Source organism: Sinocyclocheilus rhinocerous, unplaced genomic scaffold (genome assembly GCF_001515625.1).
Source record: "Sinocyclocheilus rhinocerous isolate Xijiao unplaced genomic scaffold, SAMN03320098_v1.1 scaffold475, whole genome shotgun sequence".
NCBI classification, from domain to species: Eukaryota; Metazoa; Chordata; class Actinopteri; order Cypriniformes; family Cyprinidae; genus Sinocyclocheilus; species Sinocyclocheilus rhinocerous.
Window position 1 is genome coordinate 52,281 of NW_015646677.1, and position 21,079 is coordinate 73,359.

At 35.7% G+C, this 21,079-nt stretch overlaps 1 protein-coding gene across 2 annotated transcripts; it reads right to left on the bottom strand.

Moving 5' to 3' along the window:
- Positions 1-323: 323 nt before the first annotated feature.
- zgc:165507 (monocarboxylate transporter 2) lies at positions 324-15,807 on the bottom strand. 2 transcript variants are annotated; one of them, XM_016512089.1, is made up of 7 exons: positions 15,719-15,807; positions 7,739-7,902; positions 7,409-7,640; positions 5,437-5,580; positions 3,879-4,166; positions 2,575-3,093; positions 324-747 (listed from the first exon to the last, which is right to left on the bottom strand). In XM_016512089.1, the coding sequence occupies exons 3-7, from the start codon at positions 7,620-7,622 to the stop codon at positions 488-490; spliced, it is 1,425 nt and encodes a 474-aa protein (XP_016367575.1). In that variant the 5' UTR covers positions 7,623-7,640; positions 7,739-7,902; positions 15,719-15,807; the 3' UTR covers positions 324-487. The 2 variants fall into 2 exon arrangements, with proteins under 2 accessions (XP_016367575.1, XP_016367574.1); XM_016512088.1 differs by lacking the exon at positions 7,739-7,902.
- Between the last annotated feature and the right edge of the window lie 5,272 nt (positions 15,808-21,079).

The following is a 21,079-nucleotide window of genomic DNA, read 5'->3' on the forward strand; positions in this document are numbered from 1 at the left end:
TTTAAACTCAAAATTATGATATAAATTCAGAATTATGAGACAAACTCAATTATGAGATATAAACTCAAATTGTGAAATATAAACCTACATCGTGAGATTTAAACTCAGAATTGAGAAATAAGCACAGTTTGTGAGATTAAAATTCAAAATCATGAGATTAAAACTCAAAATTGCAAAAATGCAAGATTTAGAACTTAAAATTCTGAATTTGTAATTTTGAGTTTTGAGCACAGTTTTGATCTTTTTTTCCTCTAAATTCCAAGTTTATATCTTGTAAACAAAAAAAAAGTGAATTGTGAGATAAAAAGTTCTAATTTATTAATTTTGTGGTGGAAACAAAATCTCACAATCGACGCTGAATCATTTCTCGATTGGCGATGCATCGACTTATATTCCCAGCCCTAGCGTTGATCTCTAGAGTTCTGCTGTGATCTGTCTAATGAAGCCTCTACAGCTTTGGCAGTGTCTTCAGAGTTTGCATAGGCGTTCAGATGTTGGTTTCTCGCTGCAGGACACCGTCTTTGTTCTCGCAGAGCTGCTGCGCCGCTTCAGCGTCTGCGTGGGTCTCCGTCTGCTCCTGCTCCTCGCGCTCGCCGCGTTTGTACGTCTCCTCTTGCTTGCGCTCGCGCTCCACCAGCCGATAGTTGATGAAGTTGCCGATGAAGAGCCAGATGCTGGAAAGGACGACCACCGACCCGCAGCACAGGTACATGTACTTGTAGTTCTTTGTGATGTCCACTAACTTCCCTGCAAATCAATGCCATGTGTTAATTACAGGATTACAGACACAATTACAGATATACGTGTTCACATGAAAGGAATATTCTGTTCAAAAAGAGAGTTTAGAAATCAAAACAAAGGGGGAAAGACAATAAAAGAAATGTGAAGCACTGACATTTAGTGTTTTTAAGACTTAGTAAGTGTATTGAAGTTAGTGAACAAAAAAGATTTGAGAAACAGATGCAGAACCGTTGTTATTTTAGTAAAGCATTATTTATTATATTAGCTTTTTTAAAAATATTTCCAGTTTTCATTTTAATTTTACATTTTAGTAATTTAGTAATGTGCCCTAATGTGTTATTTTAGTATCGTTAAGATAATATTATAGTTTTAATTAACATTTTAAATTAGATTTTATTATATATTCTCCAATATCATTTAAATTTTTGTTATGTGTTGCAGTGTTATTTTAATATCAAATACTATTATAGTTGTCATCAATATTATAATTTTTTAATATTTTCTGTTTTCATTTTTAATTTTAGTTATAGTAATTTTGTGTTTTTGTCATTTTTATTATTTTTGTTTTTTTTAATTTTTTTAAACTTGATGAAAATAAGATGTTGCCTTGGCAACTAGCTGAAATAAAAGTTAATAAAAAGTTTTTAATTTTATTATATTTACGTAATAACCCTGATGTGCTTTTGTAATTTGTATTAGATTTTGTTCTTTTAAATATTATTTAGCTTTAATTTATAGTTTTTTATTTCAAGTTTTTCATCAAATATTCATATTTTATTACCTGCCAGCAGCGGTCTGATGAGCACACGACATATATATTTTTTATTTCAGTTTAAATTTTTTAAATCTTAATTTAATTTAATGTTTTTAATATTTATATTTCATTTTATCTTATTACCTGCCAGAGGCAGTCCGATGTGCACCGGGCATGTATTTTTATTTCAGTTTTAATTTTAGTAATTTTCATTATTTATATTTTTCGTTTACATTTTTTATCTAATATACATATTTTATGTTATTACCTGCCAGCGACGGTCCGATGATCACCAAACGTGTATTTTTATTTCAGTTTTAATTTAAGTCATTTTCAGTATTTTAAATTTTTATGTTTTTCACTTATTATTTATATTTATATTCATGTTTTATCTTATTTTATTACCTGCCAGCGGCGGTCCCATGAGCATCGAACGTGTATTTTTATTTCAGTTTTAATTTAAGTCATTTTCAGTATTTATATTTTTCGTTTAAATTTTTTTATCTAATATACATATTTTATGATATTACCCGCCAGCGGTGGTCCGATGAGCACCAGATATTTATTTTTTATTACAGTTTTAATTATTTTAATTTTAGTCATTTTCAGTATTTTTAATTTTTATGTTTTAAACTTAATATTTATATTCATATTTTATCATGCGTTTTTACCCGCCAGCGGCGGTCCGATGAGCACCAAACGTGTATTTATATTTCAGTTTTAATTTAAGTCATTTTCAGTATTTATATTTTTCGTTTACATTTTTTATCTAATATACATATTTTATGTTATTACCCGCCAGCGGTGGTCCGATGAGCACCAGACATTTATTTTTTATTACAGTTTTAATTATTTTAATTTTAGTCATTTTCAGTATTTGTAATTTTTATGTTTTAAACTTAATATTTATATTTATATTCATATTTTATCTTGCGTTTTTACCCGCCAGCGACGGTCCGATGAGCACCAAACATGTATTTTTATTTCAGTTTTAATTTAAGTAATTTTCATTATTTTTAATTTTTATGTTTTACACTTAATATTTATATTTATATTCATGTTTTTTCTTATTTTATTACCTGCCAGCGGCGGTCCGATGAGCACCGGACAGCACTCCACGATAGTGGTGAGCCCCACAGCGCTGGAGAACCGCTGCGCTCCCACCAGGTCCATCAGCGTCTCGAACAGGACGGCGCTCACCATGCCGAAGGCGAAGCCGAAGAAGACGGCGTACACCACCATCCCGGTGTAGCTCTCCACCAGCGGACACAGCAGGTGACACACGCCGTTATACAGCACGGCAAAGCTGAAGAAGTACTGGATCCGCGGCCGGACCCAGCGCGAGTTCGCCAGCAGGCCCATGGACGGCCGAGCGAACATGTCCACAAAAGCCAGGATGGAGAGCAGGAAGGCCGCTTGATACTCGTCCACGCCGTTGTCTTTAGCGTACGACGAGAGGAAGACGATCGGCGCGAAGAAGCCCAAGAACATGATGACGTTTCCCGACAGGTAGATGAGGAAGCCGCGGTGCTTGAAGAGCGACAGATCCAGATACTTATTGACCGTCTGCCAGGCCGTGGTCTTCTCCGTCAGGGGACCTATTATGCAAAAATCACATTTATAATCATCTCGTCAGTAAAGCAGGTTCTGTAATCAGCAGTAAATCTCCATCATGAAAATACCACATTTAATAACATGTTTTTACTCCAAACTCACTTCGTAACGTCAGGCGAGTGTTTGAAATAAATCCTTCTGTGAGATGATGTGGCTTCTTACACAGAATAAGGCACGCAACATATTTCATAGCATTCTAAGCAGTGATAAAGGCACTGCATTATTATATACTCTATTATAATGAAAATTATAATAAGAGGAACTCGGATAAATCATGTATTGCCGTAGTCGTGTGTTTATTAGTCACGCTGCTAAAAAGCAGTTAAAGCAGTTAAATCTTCTGTTTATTCAGCTGCAGCGATAGGGATTTCCTGGGTTTCTTCTGCGGAGCGTATTAGGAGTTCCTCTGGCCTTCGGATGGAGATTTACTGCTGATCACAGAACCGTGCTTCACTGACGAGATGCGCATGACAATCGCATTTCAATTTATCGTGCAGCCCTATTTCTGTGGCCGCAGTGTGTTGAAACAACCAGCCTATAATGTAGGGCTGCACGATATATTGCAATGAAATCGCAATCGCGATTAGGCAAAAGCTGCGATAGCTCATTTGCATTTAAAGGGACAAACACAAAAACGTCCTAAAAGTGGCAAATTTAACAAGCTATAAAAAATGATCTGTGGGGTATTTTGAGCCAAAACTTCACATACACACTCTGGGGACATCAGAAACTTATTTTACATCTTGTAAAAAGGGGCATAATAGGTTACCTTTAACCGTAGATGGTTTCTCCTCCAGCGCTTTGGCCGTGTTCGGCGGGGCCACCAGGGGCCTCATGAGCGATCCGGCCACGCAGCAGTTGAGCAGGAGCCCGCCAAGGATCAGGAAGCTTCCCCTCCATCCGTACTCATTGATCAGATACTGGTTGAGCGGCGCTAGCGTGCTGAGGAACACGGGACTGCCGGCCATGGCGAAGCCGTTAGCGATGGGACGCTTCTTGTAGAAATACTTCCCGATCATCGTAAGCGCCGGCTGGAGGTTGAAGGCCAGACCGAAGCCTGTGAGAGGAAACAAGATGGCAGAGGGCATTGTGGGATACTGGCTGACTCCCGAATCCATTGAGCTTATAACCCAAAAAATGGCTGCATTCATCCATAATGGCATATCATTTGTGTTGGGGGTTATTTTGACCCCGATTGGTTTCCATACAAATCACCAAAAATCAACTCTACGGAAAACACTAAAGATGATTTTTTTTTTTTATGTAAAACTTCTATTGTAACTTGTTGGAGACAAAAAAATATGTAAAATATGAGAAATTATGAACTCCTGTTGTGTTGAAAATTAGTTGGGCGTTTGTGTTGGGCGTAAAATTGACCCACGTTGGCTTCCATAAAATTTGCCAAAATGAACACTATAGAGTCATGTTTTTACATAAAACCGTTATTGTAGCTTATTAGAGATATTAAATATGAGCAATAATGAACTCTTATTGTGTTAAAAATAATTGTACGCCATTTGTGATAAACGTCATTTTGACCCCGATTGGTTTCCATACAAATCGCCAAAAATCAACTCTACGAAAAACACTAAAGATGATTTTTTTAATGTAAAAAATCTATAAAATATTAGAAATTATGAACTCCTGTTGTGTTGAAAGTAATGGTACACCATTTGTGTTGGGCGTCAGATTGACCCACATTGGCTTCCATTAAATTTTCCAAAATGAACATTGTAGTTTTCATAAAACCTCCATTGTTGCATGTCAGAGATATGAAATATGAGCCAATAATGAACTCTTACTCTTACACATACTCTGTGGAGGCCAGAAAACCACACTGTTAAATGGGCTGATGTCACAATAGGTGGCTCAGTGTGCATTGTCCTATATGCTAAGTTTAATGGTTTCTCATGTGCACATAAAAGTCTGTATATTTTTTATTTTTGCAAAGGTCCTTGAGGCTAAGAATATTGTGAGAAGAAACCCAAAATACCTATAACCTGCATTCTGCATAATGAAATGTAATGTCGTGTTTGACAATCACTAAACAGCTGCCATGAAAACACACTTCTTGTATGATACATTTATTTTCATTAAATTCTTAATTTTCTATTATAAAACAAAACTAAATAGGGGCAAAAGTCTGGAAATGCAAATATTTTTTTCATACTCTGCTTTCTTTTTTCCATACTTTTCCAGACCGCGCAGGAACCCTGTATGTGTCACATTCATGATCCAAAATTGTAAGAAGAACTTAACTGTTTAACCAGCATTTCAAGCAGTTTGGAAACTGAATGTGGGTCAAACTGATGCGGTTAAACACTCACCGCCGATGACGCCGATGCAGATGTAGAGCTGCATGACGGTGTTGCAGAAGGAGGCGCTGATCATCCCGATGGCGCACAGAAAGCCTCCCAAGATCATGATGGGACGGCAGCCGTAGGTGTTCACCAGAATACTGCTGATGGGACCTGAAACACAGAACAGCAGCTGAAATCCAATTTAAAAAAACAATCAGCTCCTTTCTGATCAGCCAGGGCTATTACATTAACTAAACAATAATAAATAAAATAAAATAAAGAAAACGTAAATATTTAAGCCAGTTATTTTACTCACTAGCTTAAATATTTAGCTAGTTGCCATTTAGTACTATTTAGTTGAACTTGATGTACAGCAATAATTAGTGCTGTCAAATGGTTAATCGCATCCAAAATAAAAGTTTTTATTTACATAATATATGTGTGTATATTTATTATGTATATATAAATACAAACACATGCATGTATATATTCATGTTTATTTGTTAAATATATATATATATAATATAAAAATGCATGTAAATATTTTCAAAATATTTACTGTATGTGTTTGTATTTATATATACATAATAAATACACACAGTATACACGCATATATTATGTAAACAAAAACTTTTATTTTGGATGTGAATAATCGCGATTAATCGTTTGACAGCAATAGCAATGACTAAAACTGAATATACTGTAAAATAAACTAAAATTGAAACTTTTTTAACTAAAATTCAAACCAAACAAAAATAAAGTAATTCAAAATATTAATAAATTTTTTTAGATATGATTATAGTTTTTGTTAATATTGTGAATCAGTTTTTATTCTTATATTTTGCTTCCTTTTTCATTTTAGTTTGTTTTAGTTATTTTATTTTTGTTTTGTCATTTTTAGTAGTTTTTTTAAACATCTCTATTTAGGTTTTATTACAGGTTTTTTTTTTCAACTGCTTACACACAAAATCTTTACTTGTCACACAGTTTCTGAAACATGACACAAATCTGCAAAACTAACTCAGTTTTCAATTTCATAAAACACTTTTTGCAAAACACAAGTGGATTAGAGTCATTGATCTTGAGCCGAGAGTGTTTTGAGAGAAACGACGTTCTCTCAGATGGAACGTTTTACTTCAAGTCTTATAATGCAGATGCATCATGGGAGTTTTGCTTCCACTAATGATGTCCAGTGCTAAATGAGAAGCACAGCTGAGCGTGTTTGTGTGTGTGTGTGTGCGTTCTCCAGCATGTTAAGGTCAGATCTGCATGTTCATGTTTGTTCATAATAAAGCATGCTGATTTAATTTAGGAGAGAGCTGCGTGACGTGTGACACTGGGCAGTTTGTTCTGGATGCGTGTTTAATGTTAAACACGGGGGTTAATTTAATTAATCCAGTAATGAATTTCATTTGACACGAACTGAAATGGTTTCTCAGTCGTTCTGCTGCTGAACATCACATCAACTACAGCGTGTCGACACGACCTTTATGTGACGCCAAAACAGGTTAATCCTTTACAAACCCAATGTCATTTGATAACAAATACAGTAAAAATTGTGAAATATTATTACAGTTTAAAACAGCTGTTTTCTATGTGAATATCTGTTAAAATGTAATGTATTTCTGTGATGCGCAGCTGTATTTTCAGCATCATTACTCCAGTCTGTTATTTCTGTGATGCGCAGCTGTATTTTCAGCATCATTACTCCAGTCTTCAGTGTCACATGATCTTCAGAAATCAGAATAATATGCTGCTGCTGCTCAAGAAACATTTCTGATTATTATCAATGTTGAAAACATTAATATTTTTGTGGAAACCGTGACACATTTTATTTTTCAGGATTCCCAGATGAATAGAAAGTTCAAAAGAACAGCATTTATTTGAAATAGAAATCTTTTGGAACATTATGAATGTCTGGCACTTTTGACCACTTTAATGCATCCTTGATGGATAACTATTCATTTATTTTAAAAAAACTTTTCGAACCCTGTTTTACCTCCTGCATACATGACGGCCAGCATGATGGAGGAGATCCAGGCCACCTCACTGTACGAGGCGTTGAAGATGTTCTGGATGTCTTTGAAGAACACGGTGGTGGCCTTTGGGAAGGCGTAAGAGAATCCGATGGAGATGAAGGCCCCGCCCACCACAGCCCAGCCCCACCCACCGTCTGGAGGTGGCACGGCTGGGGGTCCGACAGGTGGAGGCATTGTGAGCCCTGGATATCACTGCAGGAGAGACGGAGACCACCAATTAGACTGAGATTTACAGCTGTGACATTCAACCAATCATGTGAGTGTGGGGCGGGGCTATCTGCCCGACTGACAAATGAGAGACCAGAGGGAGTGTTCAGGAAACCTGTCTGATAACAGGTGGTTTTTACTGTAATTCTGCAGAAATGACACCGGATTCTGTTTTTAGTCTCTGGTAGGCAGACAGAGAGAACAGATATAGCAGCTCTGGGTGGAACCAGCCGCCTGGAAATGAGCACTAATTAAAACCAAACAGACATAAAGAGAGTTCATGAGCCAAAATAGATGCTTTTCACGCCTTTTGTGAATCATAAACACACTCTATGACAAATAATACTGAAACAGCTGCACTAAAATGGACATTTATTTGTATTATGATGTTAGTTACATTTTTGAAACAATCATGTATTTCAGATTTGCTTTACAATATATATGTAACTTTATCTGTATGTATGCCAAAAAAGTTGGATATATATATATATATATATATACATTTACAACTTTACATATTGAGCTGTGCAATTATATAATTGTATATGAAACATACATATAGAATACTATATATATTAATTTCGACTTTATTTTTTAAATTCTGACTTTTTTTGTCCCCCACAATTCTGAGAAAATGCTTCAAGCTTCCATAACATCTAGACTCAGTTTCAGTCTAGGGTGTGTAGTGTCTTTTTAACAGCTTCATAATCCACTTTTGGCATTTATTTGCATACTGAGTTGTGATGGGTCTGCTCTTCCTTTCATATATTTCATCATTTCATTTACACACAACCAGAGACTAAAAGCTGAACTTGTAAACTTGGAATTGCAAGAAAGAAAGCCAGAATTATGAGATATAAACTCAGAAATGCACAAAAAGTCACAATTACCTTTTCATTTTTTAATCCCATGCCGGAAACAAGCTTCCATAACATCTAGACTCAGTTTCAGTCTAGGGTGTGTAGTGTCTTTTTAACAGCTTCATAATCCACTTTTGGCATTTATTTGCATACTGAGTTGTGATGGGTCTGCTCTTCCTTTCATATATTTCATCATTTCATTTACACACAACCAGAGACTAAAAGCTGAACTCAGCTAAACCCTCACACTCTCCTGCTGCTGATTCAGATCACGCAGTGTGTGTGAGATTTAGGAGATTAAAGGTCACTCAGGGTCACTGAGACGACACAAGTCATCACCACGGCAACAGTGTTGACAGCTGTCAGTCACTGACCAATAAAGCCCCGCCTCCTGCTGCTTGAGTTCATGGAAACGTGGGCGGGGCTACACACGTAACTAAGTCATTGTTTACAAACCAAACAAAACTGGAGTGATTCTTATCATGTGATATTTCAGTTCTGAAGCCAAACGTGTCAGAAACACACACACAGTGCTCATGTGATGTTAACACCCCAGAACTAAAGCCCTGTGTAAGATAAGCTTGTGTTGTTAGCTGCGCTCTTCAAATCCAAATAACCTTCCTGCAAAGTTATTGCAAATGATATCACTGCGTGCTGACATCAATTATTTTACTTATACTTCACAGTACCAAACAATGGGCCTCATTTATCAATCTAACGTAGAAACGAGCACAACTCAATTTAAGACAGAGTTCGCGTGTGATTCATGAAACATTCAATTGATTTTACTCCAAAAACACCGGTTAACCTTGTAATTGCAAACAATTATGCTACATTAATTTATGTAATTTATATGTATATTAAAATACTGGTAAATATAAACAGTTTATTTAGTTCCCCTCACTCTACAACAAATATTTTACATTTAACGCTATTCAGAACAGAACAAGAATGAAAAATAAGTAGTTATAAAATTATATATTAAACTATAAAATAAAACACAAATTAGGCTATAGTGGCAAACAGCTAAACTGAAACGGCTCTCATAACACAAGAATCCAAATGTTTCCATTTTTGCCATATTTGTAACATTTGTTTGCATAACTATTATTCATTATGTAGGCTAAACGAGGCTTTATACTTCAGTCATGTTCTAATATCCGTGTAAAATCCTTCACATGCAAACAAATGTTTGTTTGGGCGCTGCACGCTGATTTTACAGCGGACCTTTTAATATAAACACTGTAACTTTTATGTTTGGTTGACTGCATTTTAGTTGGCTGAAATGTCAGGCAACGCTAGAACTAATGTTTGTGTGAGATGGATTAAATCAAATAAAGATATAAAGAAAAGAAATAAGATGCATTAAGTGTGTCACTAAAACGAGTGTAGCCTATACTTGTTGCACAGTGTTTTTTTTCCCCTTTTGTTAATCCGTTACTTATATTATAGCCTATTTTGTGTGATCCTATTTATTTTATTCCGTTTATAGACTTAATTTCTGTTTTTCTCCTTTCACAGAAGCACTGCAGGTGCATGATGCCATGATTGAATGCTCATGGTCTTGTTTACGCTGCTATTCGCTCATATAAAGCTAAAGCCCTGTATAAAACCCCCCAAAAAAAGAGATTTGATCGTAGCACCGCTCACGTCCACATTGATAAATTCCAAGTTTTGCGTTGAAACGACCGTACGCCCAATTTTCTGTCGTACGTTCGTTTCGTAAATGAGGCCCAATGTGCTTCTATGTGACATTGTTCAAACTCGTCTACAGTACAGTGTATGAGATTTTTAAAAAAAATTATCAAACAATTCTGACTTTTTTCTTACAATTCTGAGAAGAAATGTCAACATTGTGAGATATAAACTCACAATTGAAACAAAAAAGTCAGAATTGTGGGATTTAAATCGCAATTACCTTTTTTTTATTTCTTATTACATGGCGGAAACAAAAAAATCAGGAAAAAAAAGTGAGATTTAAACTCAGAATTCCGAGAAAAAGTCAGAATTGCGGGATATAAACTCAGAAAAAAGTCAGAATTACAAGTTTATATCTCACAATTCTGTTTTTTTTTTCTCAGAATTGCAATTAAGTCATAAGTGTTAAATTCCAATTACCTTTGTTAATTGTTTTATTCCATGGTGTAAATGGGCTAAGGCTAAAACTGTACTTTTGTCAAATGTTTTATTTGTAAAATGCATTTGTGCATCGTACTTGTTTTCATATTTTGTTATATAATGAATGGCATTTGTTCAGCCACTCATTGGTGCTCAAATTATTAACCAATCACACGTCTTGTTTACAGTGACGATTTATCTGTTCCAATCAGAAGCTGAGGCGAGTACACTACTAATGCAGCGATGTGATTGGCTGACGGCAGAGACTCAGGTGACGCTGTTACCTGACATCTGGAGACTTGAGCTGACTAAATGAGACACAGTGAGACGTTATGAGAGGTTTGAGGTCTGTATTCTCCTTCAGCTTGAAGGTCACGCTGTGGTTCGAAGCAGTGAGTGCTGCCTCATGAATATTTAATGAGATGGCCCTCCTCATCTTTAGGCCATGATTTGTCTACAGTTCACATCACAGAGACCTCCAATACTGCTGAACGATTACAAACGACCACACATGTGATCTCAAGGAGTTCTTCTGTGCTGTCTAAAGCACTATTCAGACACGATCATATTCCATGCGTTGTGAAAATCGCTTTACAAATAAAACAGACCTGACGCAGCCGATCGACTGTGCGTATCAGGCTGTTTTCAAGGTCTCCGTCTGTCCTGGTTTCATATTTCAAAACTCACAGACTGTGCCGAGGACATTCAGGGTCACACGAAACCGCTGGAGAACTCCCAGAATTCAGTCAGTCCGGATCACGTCTTAAACGCTGCTTTAAGAGTTTCTTTAACTCTTCACAGTGTGACTGTGAACAGAGACCCAGCTAGCAAAACTTTTATTCTCATCAAGTTTCTGAAACATGTTATTTTAGTATACTGTTATAGTTTTTATTAATCATTTAACCACCAGTTTTTATGTTTATATTTTCTATTTGAATTTTATTTAAAGTTTTCGTAATTTTGTTGCGTTTCTGGCATTTTTAGTAGTTTTTATTGCATGTATCTCTATATAGTTTAGATTCATTTTATTTATTTTTGTACATCAATTTAAACTAAATGTTGCCTTGGCAACTAGCTGAAATAAATCTAATTTTAGCTAAAAAACCTTTGTTTCCGAATGTTCTCGGAAAGTTCAAAATGTCCAGTTTTTTAAATGTTTTAGAAACGTTTTTTCTTGGTTATTCAAATGTTACGGGAACATTGCCTTTGATCATTTTGAAACGTTATGGGAACGTTATTATTCAGTGTTCTCTGAACATTCTGAAACAAGTAGCAACATTTTAAAAAACGTTAGAAAAAAGGTACAAATGTTATTAAAGACTCTGTAACTTTGAATGAACATTCTATTAAAGTTACAGGAAGAACATTCGTTCAAAACCTTTCAAGAACGTTCTGAGAACATTCCCTGTTATCTGGGAAACTAAATTTTGTGTTTGTCTTTTAAATAAGATACATGTGTATAATATAAAAAACATAGACGAAAAGCTGTTCCTTATTCTAAGAATTTTTACTACAGTGTAAAAAAGTTGTAAGCATTATTAGAGTACAGTTAACAAGAAAACACCATTTCCAAGTGAAAGTTGTTCTACACCAGATTTTGTTCATTGTAGGTAAAAGGTCAAACCCAGCGTTGGTTAAAGCGGCACAAACAGCATCCGAGCTCCAGCTGTGAACAAACTCGTAAGCAGTAGATTACATCAGCGCGAGACCTAAACGCCTCTGATCTACAACAATATTTATTCATCGGTGCGTTGATTTAACATCAGCTGTTTAAAGCAGGTTTGAATGAGAGGAAAGACCTGCTGGCTGATCCTCAGGTCACTTTGAAGGTCTGTGTGTGATTGAAGTTCAAAAACAAGATCTAGAGTTTCCCACCCGAAGAAAGAGACTTCAGAGAAACAATAGAGTCAGAGAGAGAGAGAGAGAGAGAGCGCTGCGGGAGGCCACTAATCATAGACGTCTCCACTTCTGTTTGATATTTAACTTCAGAAACATCTGAGATATCATAACAGAAACGTACATAATGCACACATGTACACAGACCGGCTTCTCTTTGAAAGAATGAGCAGATACAGAGAGAGACGCCGCTGGAAACTGATCGTCTGGACAATAAGTTGCATTAAAAGAGGTTTTCTTCTGGTAGAAGCCTGTAACGTTACTACTGATACATGAAACATGATCAAAGCTTTCCTGTCGCACACACTCTAATGCATGTCTTCTGTCTCTGATTGATAGTTTAGAGTGTTTTATCCAGTCAAAGCTCTTTTAGTGTAAGCGTCCAGCTTCAGCCAGTGCTTCTCGTGTCAAATCTTGACTGATTTTGATCAAGTAAAGGTCAGAATAACTGCAGTAATATCTCCAGATGAACACTTACTGGACTGAAGCAGCTCAGCTTTACTTGATTCTCCATCAATCATGTTTTAGAGTCTCAAATCTGATCCTCAGGATCTTTTGAGGAGCGTTTGTTTCCAGAAGCTTTACTTTCACTGTTCCTCAGCGGAGGAATGATCTTCACAAGCCTCCAGAACATCTCACATCTTCTGAGGAGTGTTTATTTCTTCAGCTCTCAATCACTGCATTATATGTTTGGAGCATTTCAATCTCATCTCACTGAGACAGATTACTGGAGATATAGAGCCACGACTGATATTTAGATCATTTTATGTCAGCATCTGCTCTACTGTTATAAAGATCTCGTTGATTTACATCACAAGCATCAGAATTTCATCATATAAACATCAGCATCTGCAGCAAATTGAGCTGTTTTTTCCTCCATATTCTCACTGTATCACACTACATGAGTCATGAAAGAGCCATCTTTATATTTAGTCCATTTAAAGCTTCAATAATTATTAAAAAAATGACATTGTTCTCATGTTTACAGGGTTAATCGTCTGAGTCATAATCGTGACCTTTCACCTACTGGTCCTAAATGACCCATATTTGCTGCACAAAAACTGCATTCATTCATGCTTAAAGTGAGAAAAATACATATTAATAGTTGGTATCAATTCTCTAATGACCATGTTTTACTGGCACACATAATAGTGTGATGTAGGTGTGTGTCGGGTTCTGGTATCATCCGAGACGTCATTCCTCATGGAAATAATAGCAGTGCTGGAATCGCTCCTGAAGCATGAATTTTCCAGCGTGTTCAGAGATTAACGAGTGTCAAACTCACCTGAAAGCGTTTGTAAAAGCATGCATGCTCGTTTCTGCTTAGTGAAACCTAAGTGCCTTCTTAAACGATGTACTTGACCATATGAAGCCCCAAAATACTGAGGATGGGCGTCTCCTTTAATGCACAGCGTGATGTTTGAACTTCACCAGTCTTAGATTCTTCTCATCAGCACAACGCATGCAGAGAAAACATGCTCAGTGTGTCTGCTAATGTTCAGCCTGTACCCAGAGAACAAAAACACGCTGTGAGAACGTTGTGCTCACGTTCCCACTGAGTTCTGAAAACCTTACTTCTGAATGTTCTACTTTTTTTTTTTTATGTTCTAAAAACGTTAAAGGAAAATTCCATTTGATCAGTTTGTATTAAGGAAACGTTACTTTTGAATGTTTTGAAGAAGTAACAGTTACTCTTTATTTTAAGGTGTCCTTGTTACAGTGTAATTACATTTAAGTACTGAGTAATATTAATTACTAATAATAATGTATTTACTACACGGTTAGGGCTTAGTGTTACTTGCATGTAATTATGCATAATTAATTGTTATTATAATAGTAAGTACATGTAATATGTGTAACAAGGCCACCTTAAAATAAAGTATTAACAAAGTAACATTTTAAAAACATCAGATGAACATCCAACTAAAAGGTTTCAGGAAAAACGTTCCATGCACGATGTATAAATAATGTTTTTGCGCTAACATTTTGAGAACATTACGAAAGACCAGATAGCTGTGAACGTGCTATTGTTAATGTTACTGGAAGAGCGTTTGTTCGTATCTTTGAGAGAACCTTCCGGCAATGTTTCCTAGCTGGGAACCCAGGGACAAATTTAGGTTATAAAAACATTGTTTAAAAAAAACAAAAATGTTAAAATGTCCTGTTTTCTTGTCACGATTAGAACGTTTTTTAAAGGTTACAAAAACGTTTCTCAAGCACAAATTACATCATAAGGATGTTTTGAGAATGTTGATCTCAGAACGTTTTCTCAACATTATACATAATATATAACAGTCTTAAGTCGCTGGGGTATATTTGTAGCAATAGCCAACAATACATTGTATGGGTCAAAATTATCCATTTTTCTTTTATGCCAAAAATCATTAGGATATTAAGTAAAGATCATGTTCCATGAAGATATTTTGTAAATTTCTTACCGTAAATATAACAAAACTTAATATTTGATTAGTAATATGCATTGCAAAAAAAAAACATTTTTCAATATTTAGATTTTTTTGCACCCTCACATTCCAGATTATGATGCATAAATCTCAGTTTAAAAAAACTGACCCTTATGCCTGGTTTTGTGGTCCAGGGTCACATATCAGTTACAAGAACGTTCCATAAACATTACTTTAAGAACGTTTTGTCCTAACATTTATAAACAAAACAAAAAACACACTCGCGAATGTTATGAGAACGTTCCTTGTGAGCTGGGTAATTACAGTCAAACAGACGTGAGTCAGACGCATCTATTACAGTAGATAACAACACTATATTATATGACTGTATCCTGTAATGAAGAGGATGAAGGCGCATGTCATGCATAAAGCCATCCGTCACATGACCCGCTGTAATAATGTAAGTCCAGCAGATGCAGTGACCCAGATCAGCCAATCCCGTTTACAGCATCAAAGCCCGGATAAATATAGAAGCGGCTCTCTCTGCGGTTCTGCTCCGTGTCTCGGCGCGCGGGATGCTGGGACGGAGCACCGGATTCAGACCGGATGCAACCGGTCAATATTCATTAATATTCATCTTATTTTATTCTGCAGCGTTAACTGCGAATATCTAAATGTGCAATCGGCACATGATGCACATCATCATTTGGCAGCAGAATGTTGTGATAACGGGACCGTCTCGGCAGCACAAACGTATCATCATTATCATTTAAAAAAGGCTGTTTACCTTCAGGTCCGGTTATCAGTGCTGTCTGTCTCTCTGACCTTCAGTCGCTGCTGCAGAAAGACGCTCCGCACGGGCGTTTGAATCCGTCGCTCTGCGGACGGCGGCGGTGACGTCACGCGCGTTTTGGCGGAGGCTTGGCTCATGAATATTAATGAAGCGGCGTGACGCGCCGCCAGCGGACGCTCTCCGATTGGCTACGAGGCAGGCGTGTCGCTCAGTGGGCGCAATGAATATCAATTAGGTTCGTATCCGGGAGGGTAACCGTCTGCAACGTCAAAAATATTTTAAAAAGTCTGCAACGTCGTCACCACGTAATTGTTATCCTGTACGGGAGCGCACGAGTTCAACTCTTGTTTATTATTCCAGTCACACAAAATATTGACCCCGGAGCGCATCTGGAATGCGCCTCTTACAGGGGCTTATTGTGCTAAAACAATCAGCAGGGAGAAACTAATTCTTCTGCCAAATAACTACACTGAAATCCAAGGGTAAAGACAATTAAAAAAAAAAATTCAGAATGAACGATATGGAATACTGATGTAATTATCGAGTCAGTAAAATTACCCGGTCTTCCCATCACTAACAGATGGAAATGTTTTTGCCTTTGGTTATTTCATGAATAGTTAATAAGTTTGCAGCCACCTGAGGGCAGTGTGTCACTAGGTTAAACTGCATCTGTGCGTGTTTTAATATTATTCCTGTTTCGTTTGGTACATTTTCGCAGCAGTGTGCATCAGATGAATGCTGTTAGCTGATGGCTGTCTGAAGGAGTGTGGTTTATTTCTTATTTATTAGCAATAACATACAAGCACTAATTAATTGTGCATTTACAGTAACCCAATAAGAACCCAGAGTTATGAACTATTAGATAATAGAACATTCGTTCAATAAGTTATCTGGTTTTTAAATGTTAACACAAGAACATTATTTATGCATCATTCATGAACGTTTAAATGTTATTATTAGGCTACTCATTTGAGAACGTTCAGAGAACATTCAAAAGTAACGTTCCCATAAAGTTCCCATAACCAAGTAAAAATGTTTAAAACCCCAGATGTTTTAAACGTTCAGAGAACATTCAGAAATAACATTTTCATAGCTTAATGGAAACGTTGGCTAAGCATTCTTAACATGCTTTGTTGTTGTTGTTGTTGTTAGCTGCTGTGCTGAGAAGCATTGACTGCGGTTGGATCTTGTGCCCAAATTAGACATCCAAACAAACACTGCTGCATAAATATTCAGTTATGGACTATATGTTCAAATATTCACCACTAATGGCAAACCAAAACCCAGTATGAACACATAATTCCAGGATCTGTTCACCTGTGAATGAGTTCAATGTCTCAGAACAGGTTCTTCTCCTGATCTGCCCTCAATTTATTATCAATATTCAAGCCAAGTCAAATTTACTTATGTCGCTTTAAAGCAGCTTTACAGAAATCATGATGCTGATGTTTATAATATCTTAACATCTTTATGCCTTTTAGCAGATTAGAGCTGAACGATCATTTTTGTGATATAAACAATCAAGCATGAGGTTTGCTATATATATATATATATACGATGTTAAGGATTTGGTTATTTCCTTTTATACTATTTATTTTTCAAGATTTTTTGATATTCTTTAAGTGATTTATTACGTTGTCCATTATGAATGTGTATCATGTTTAATTGTTGGATTTTGGGTTTTTTATTAGTTTATACGTCTTGTGGTAACAAAGTCTTTTATTTTGACATTCATCCATGTAAGCGGATATTGCCATCAGTTGAAGAGTCCAACATTTTTTAAGCCAGGAAGCTACATACGATATATATAAACGATGGTGAAACATAAAAACATTCATTTAAAGTGGTTAATTACAGCTATAGAAATAACACATTTTAATTTTATTGCAAAATACGCTCATATATACAAGTATTTAATTATTTATTGGAGCGTAGCGAGACGTCATTCGCGGTGCTTACTCGAGTGGGCGGGGCTAAAGAGGTCGTTTTGTACCGCCACTCTGATTGGTGGAATTTCCGCACGGCATCATGGGTAATGTAGTTTTCACCATAAATCACGCTGTAAGTCGGAATGATGCGAACAGATGGGTTCAACAAACACAAATACTATCAGTTAACAACTTCTGCGTTCACAACAGGTCTGTCTTCAATGGTTTATAAGTTACAATTTAAAACCAATTTCCCTAACTGTCTGTTGTGCTCTGTTTGTGAATAATCTGTTTGGATTCTTTATTGGTATTTCAGGACCCAGAGTGATTTTCTTTGTCATCACTGTGAAATCCCCTTCTGTTTTTAATCATGTAAAGTCTCTTATGCGTGCTGGACCATGTGTATGTCGATGGATCCAGGAATAATCATGTGCGGCGTCAGTCTGGAGGTTCACTGTAGACTCTCTGAATCTCCCAGAATGCTTTGCGCCACTGATGGTGTGTTTACACTTCAAAACCTGACAGAAGAGCTGATGGACTTCAGATCTCATCGGATCAACTTTCTTTTAATTATAAAAAAAAAAAAGTGGTCTTCACATGGAAATTGCAAGTAAATTTCACAAATGATTACAAAGAAACAGCAAGTTACACATTGAATTAAACATGAGGTTATGAAGTAGAAAACCTGCAATAGTAGGCCTTTTTTCTTGTAAAAAATAATAATCTTTGTTTTACTTACAACTTAAAAAGGTCTTTTTTTACAGTGTTTCAGATGAATAATTTATTGTAATTGAATCATTATTTGTATATAGTTAGAGTACAGTTATTTACATACTATTATAATTATATCAATATATTGAGTTTGCTTTTTTATATTTTCACTTTAATTTAGTTTGTTTTAGTAGGTAATTTTGTAATGTGTTTGTCATTTTTATTTAGTTTTGGTTTTAGTCATTTTACTATAAGTTTTTCATTCAATATTTGTATTTTATTTCAGCTTTATTAGGCACATTATAAAACCATTTTAAAGTTAACAATAATAACACATACATATTGTATATGTGTGTGTGTGTATATATATATATATATATATATATATATATATATATATATATATATATATATATATATATATATATATATATATATATATATATATATATATATATATATATATATATATATATATATATATATAGATAGATAGATTCTGTAAATATACAGAATTTAAAATATTGCCCTTAAATGAATTTTTTTCCCTGGATCTCCAAATGAACAAATACAATATTGAATCAACATGCAGAATGATTCATTTGAAGCGTGCGACTGATGCTTGATTCGTGAATCGATCGAGTCCAGCGAGTCTCTGATCCGATGCTGTTGTTCAGTGTAATTGTGCTCATGTTTCTCAATGGTTTGCACACACTTTGTGTTGATCCACAGCTGCTTCAGTCGTTGAGCGCTCGGCTCTGGTTTAATATGGTTTAATATGGTTTGGCTTGGCTTCTGTGGTTTCCATTCTCTGTGTTTCTCGTCTGGAGCTGCAGCAGAAGATGGATGGCTCTGTAGAGCATCTGCTCGCTTACGCCTCAGACGTCCCTCTGAGAGAGAAACAGATCGTCCCGTCTCCTATCTGTACGACACACGGATTTCAGAGCTGCAGACGAGGCTTTATTTTGCTCATTTCTTCAGCTGTACAATACTGCAGTGTAAAAAATGCAACTGCATATTTTGAGTCACAAATACTAAAAAATGCTATTTTGTTGAAACTACACAAAAGCCCTTGTCAGACCAACAAAATTACCCCAAATGTTGTCTCAACTAGTCAAACACAGTTGTCTGAACAAAGAATTTCACAAGATTTGACACGAGAAGCAGCAGCTGAAGGAGGAAGTTAGTACAATTACGCTTGACCTTTTACTTGATAAAAAACTCAATCAGACGACAGAAGACGTGGAGTAGATTGTGAGCGACAGGAAAGTTTGATCATTAAGAGGCCTTAGAAATGTGTAATAAATACACTACAGCAGGGTTAATGACTTGAGAAATAGTGATAGCACTCTGACTGAAGCTCTAAAATACCCAGAATTCCCCATTCTCCCGCAGACGCAGCAGAATCAGCTCTTCTTCCGCAGGTTTGCTGCAGTGTTTGACTGTAAACAGAGTCTGTCACCTGTAAAACACACGATCCGCTCCTGCAAACCAGCCCTGCGCTCGTGTTTGTACTGGCTGAGACGAGCCGTCAGAGCAATGCATGCTGGGAAGACACTGTTTTCTCTGTTGCTATTCTGAGTATAATGACTGGCTCCTGGCCACACCTCGCCGAGACTTGCGCTACACGACCCGACCTAAGAGGCTTGAATCAGACTTATTATAGTTAACTACACCTGAAAGTAAAATTAAAACCATAAAAAACACTTAAAATACAAATAAATAAATAAATGTATTTAAATAAATCATTTTAAATTCAAAATGCATAAAATAATACATTTGTTGTACTAAAATAACAACTAAAACTGGAAAAAAAAAAAAAAAATTACAATTTTTTTTTTAATATATATATGATACATTGCAATAAAAGTTATGTCATTTTTTCATCATTTCATAAATAACTATGCTATATTTTATACTTCATATATTTAAAAAACACTATTTACATAGAAAATAAAACATAATAGTACTAAAACTGCAAAAATGAGGTTCTTCCTCATTATTTTTGTCTTATTTTCCAGTATAAATATCTAAACATCCTTAAATCAAGACACATTTAGTTTGGAAGCAAAATGACTGAAGATATAAAGTCTTGTTTTCTTAAAAATGTATCAGAATAAAGTGAGTTTAAGCTTAATGCAAGAACAAATATCTGCAAAAGGAGTAAAAAAAACAACAACTTAGATTTAGAGGGAAAATACATTTATTTTTCTAAAAACACGTTCAGGAAAAAAAAAATCTTATTTTTTTTTTTTTTTACATTTTATTATTTTTTATTCATTTTATTAGAAAATAAGACTATTACATGTTACGACATTTAGTATATCAAATAAATGTGTCTTGATTCAACAAACACTCAGATTTGATCCAGATGTTAAAAAGTATTGCACATGTGCAGGTTGCAGAAACACATCATGTCATAATGTTTGTTAATAATACGAATAAAAAACTGGACACACAAAAAGAAAACAGAGCTGCAGTCTATAAGAAGTGTCATGTTTGTCATATGTACAAAACTAGTAAATCACTGCTGTGAGTTCGTGTCATATACATGTGCATAAGATCTTTTGAAAGGTAAAACTCGGCACTCAAACACACTTTCTTTGTCTCTGTTTCTCTGCGTGTTTTCCTTGGGCCTCTGGAGACATAATCAATCAACACTCTGCATCTCAAGTCATTATGCAACCGCAAACGACTTTGCTTAGAAAGATAGAGA

What these genes read in the sequence shown, in the direction of transcription:
- zgc:165507 (XM_016512088.1), bottom strand. Translation starts at nt 7,622, where the DNA reads ATGCCTCCACCTGTCGGACCCCCAGCCGTGCCACCTCCAGACGGTGGG. An exon ending in CTGCATCGGCGTCATCGGCG is followed by an intron (nt 4,167 to 5,436) that starts GTGAGTGTTTAA and finishes TTCCTCTCACAG; the next exon opens with GCTTCGGTCTGGCCTTCAAC. An exon ending in GAAACCATCTACGGTTAAAG is followed by an intron (nt 3,094 to 3,878) that starts GTAACCTATTAT and finishes TTTGCATAATAG; the next exon opens with GTCCCCTGACGGAGAAGACC.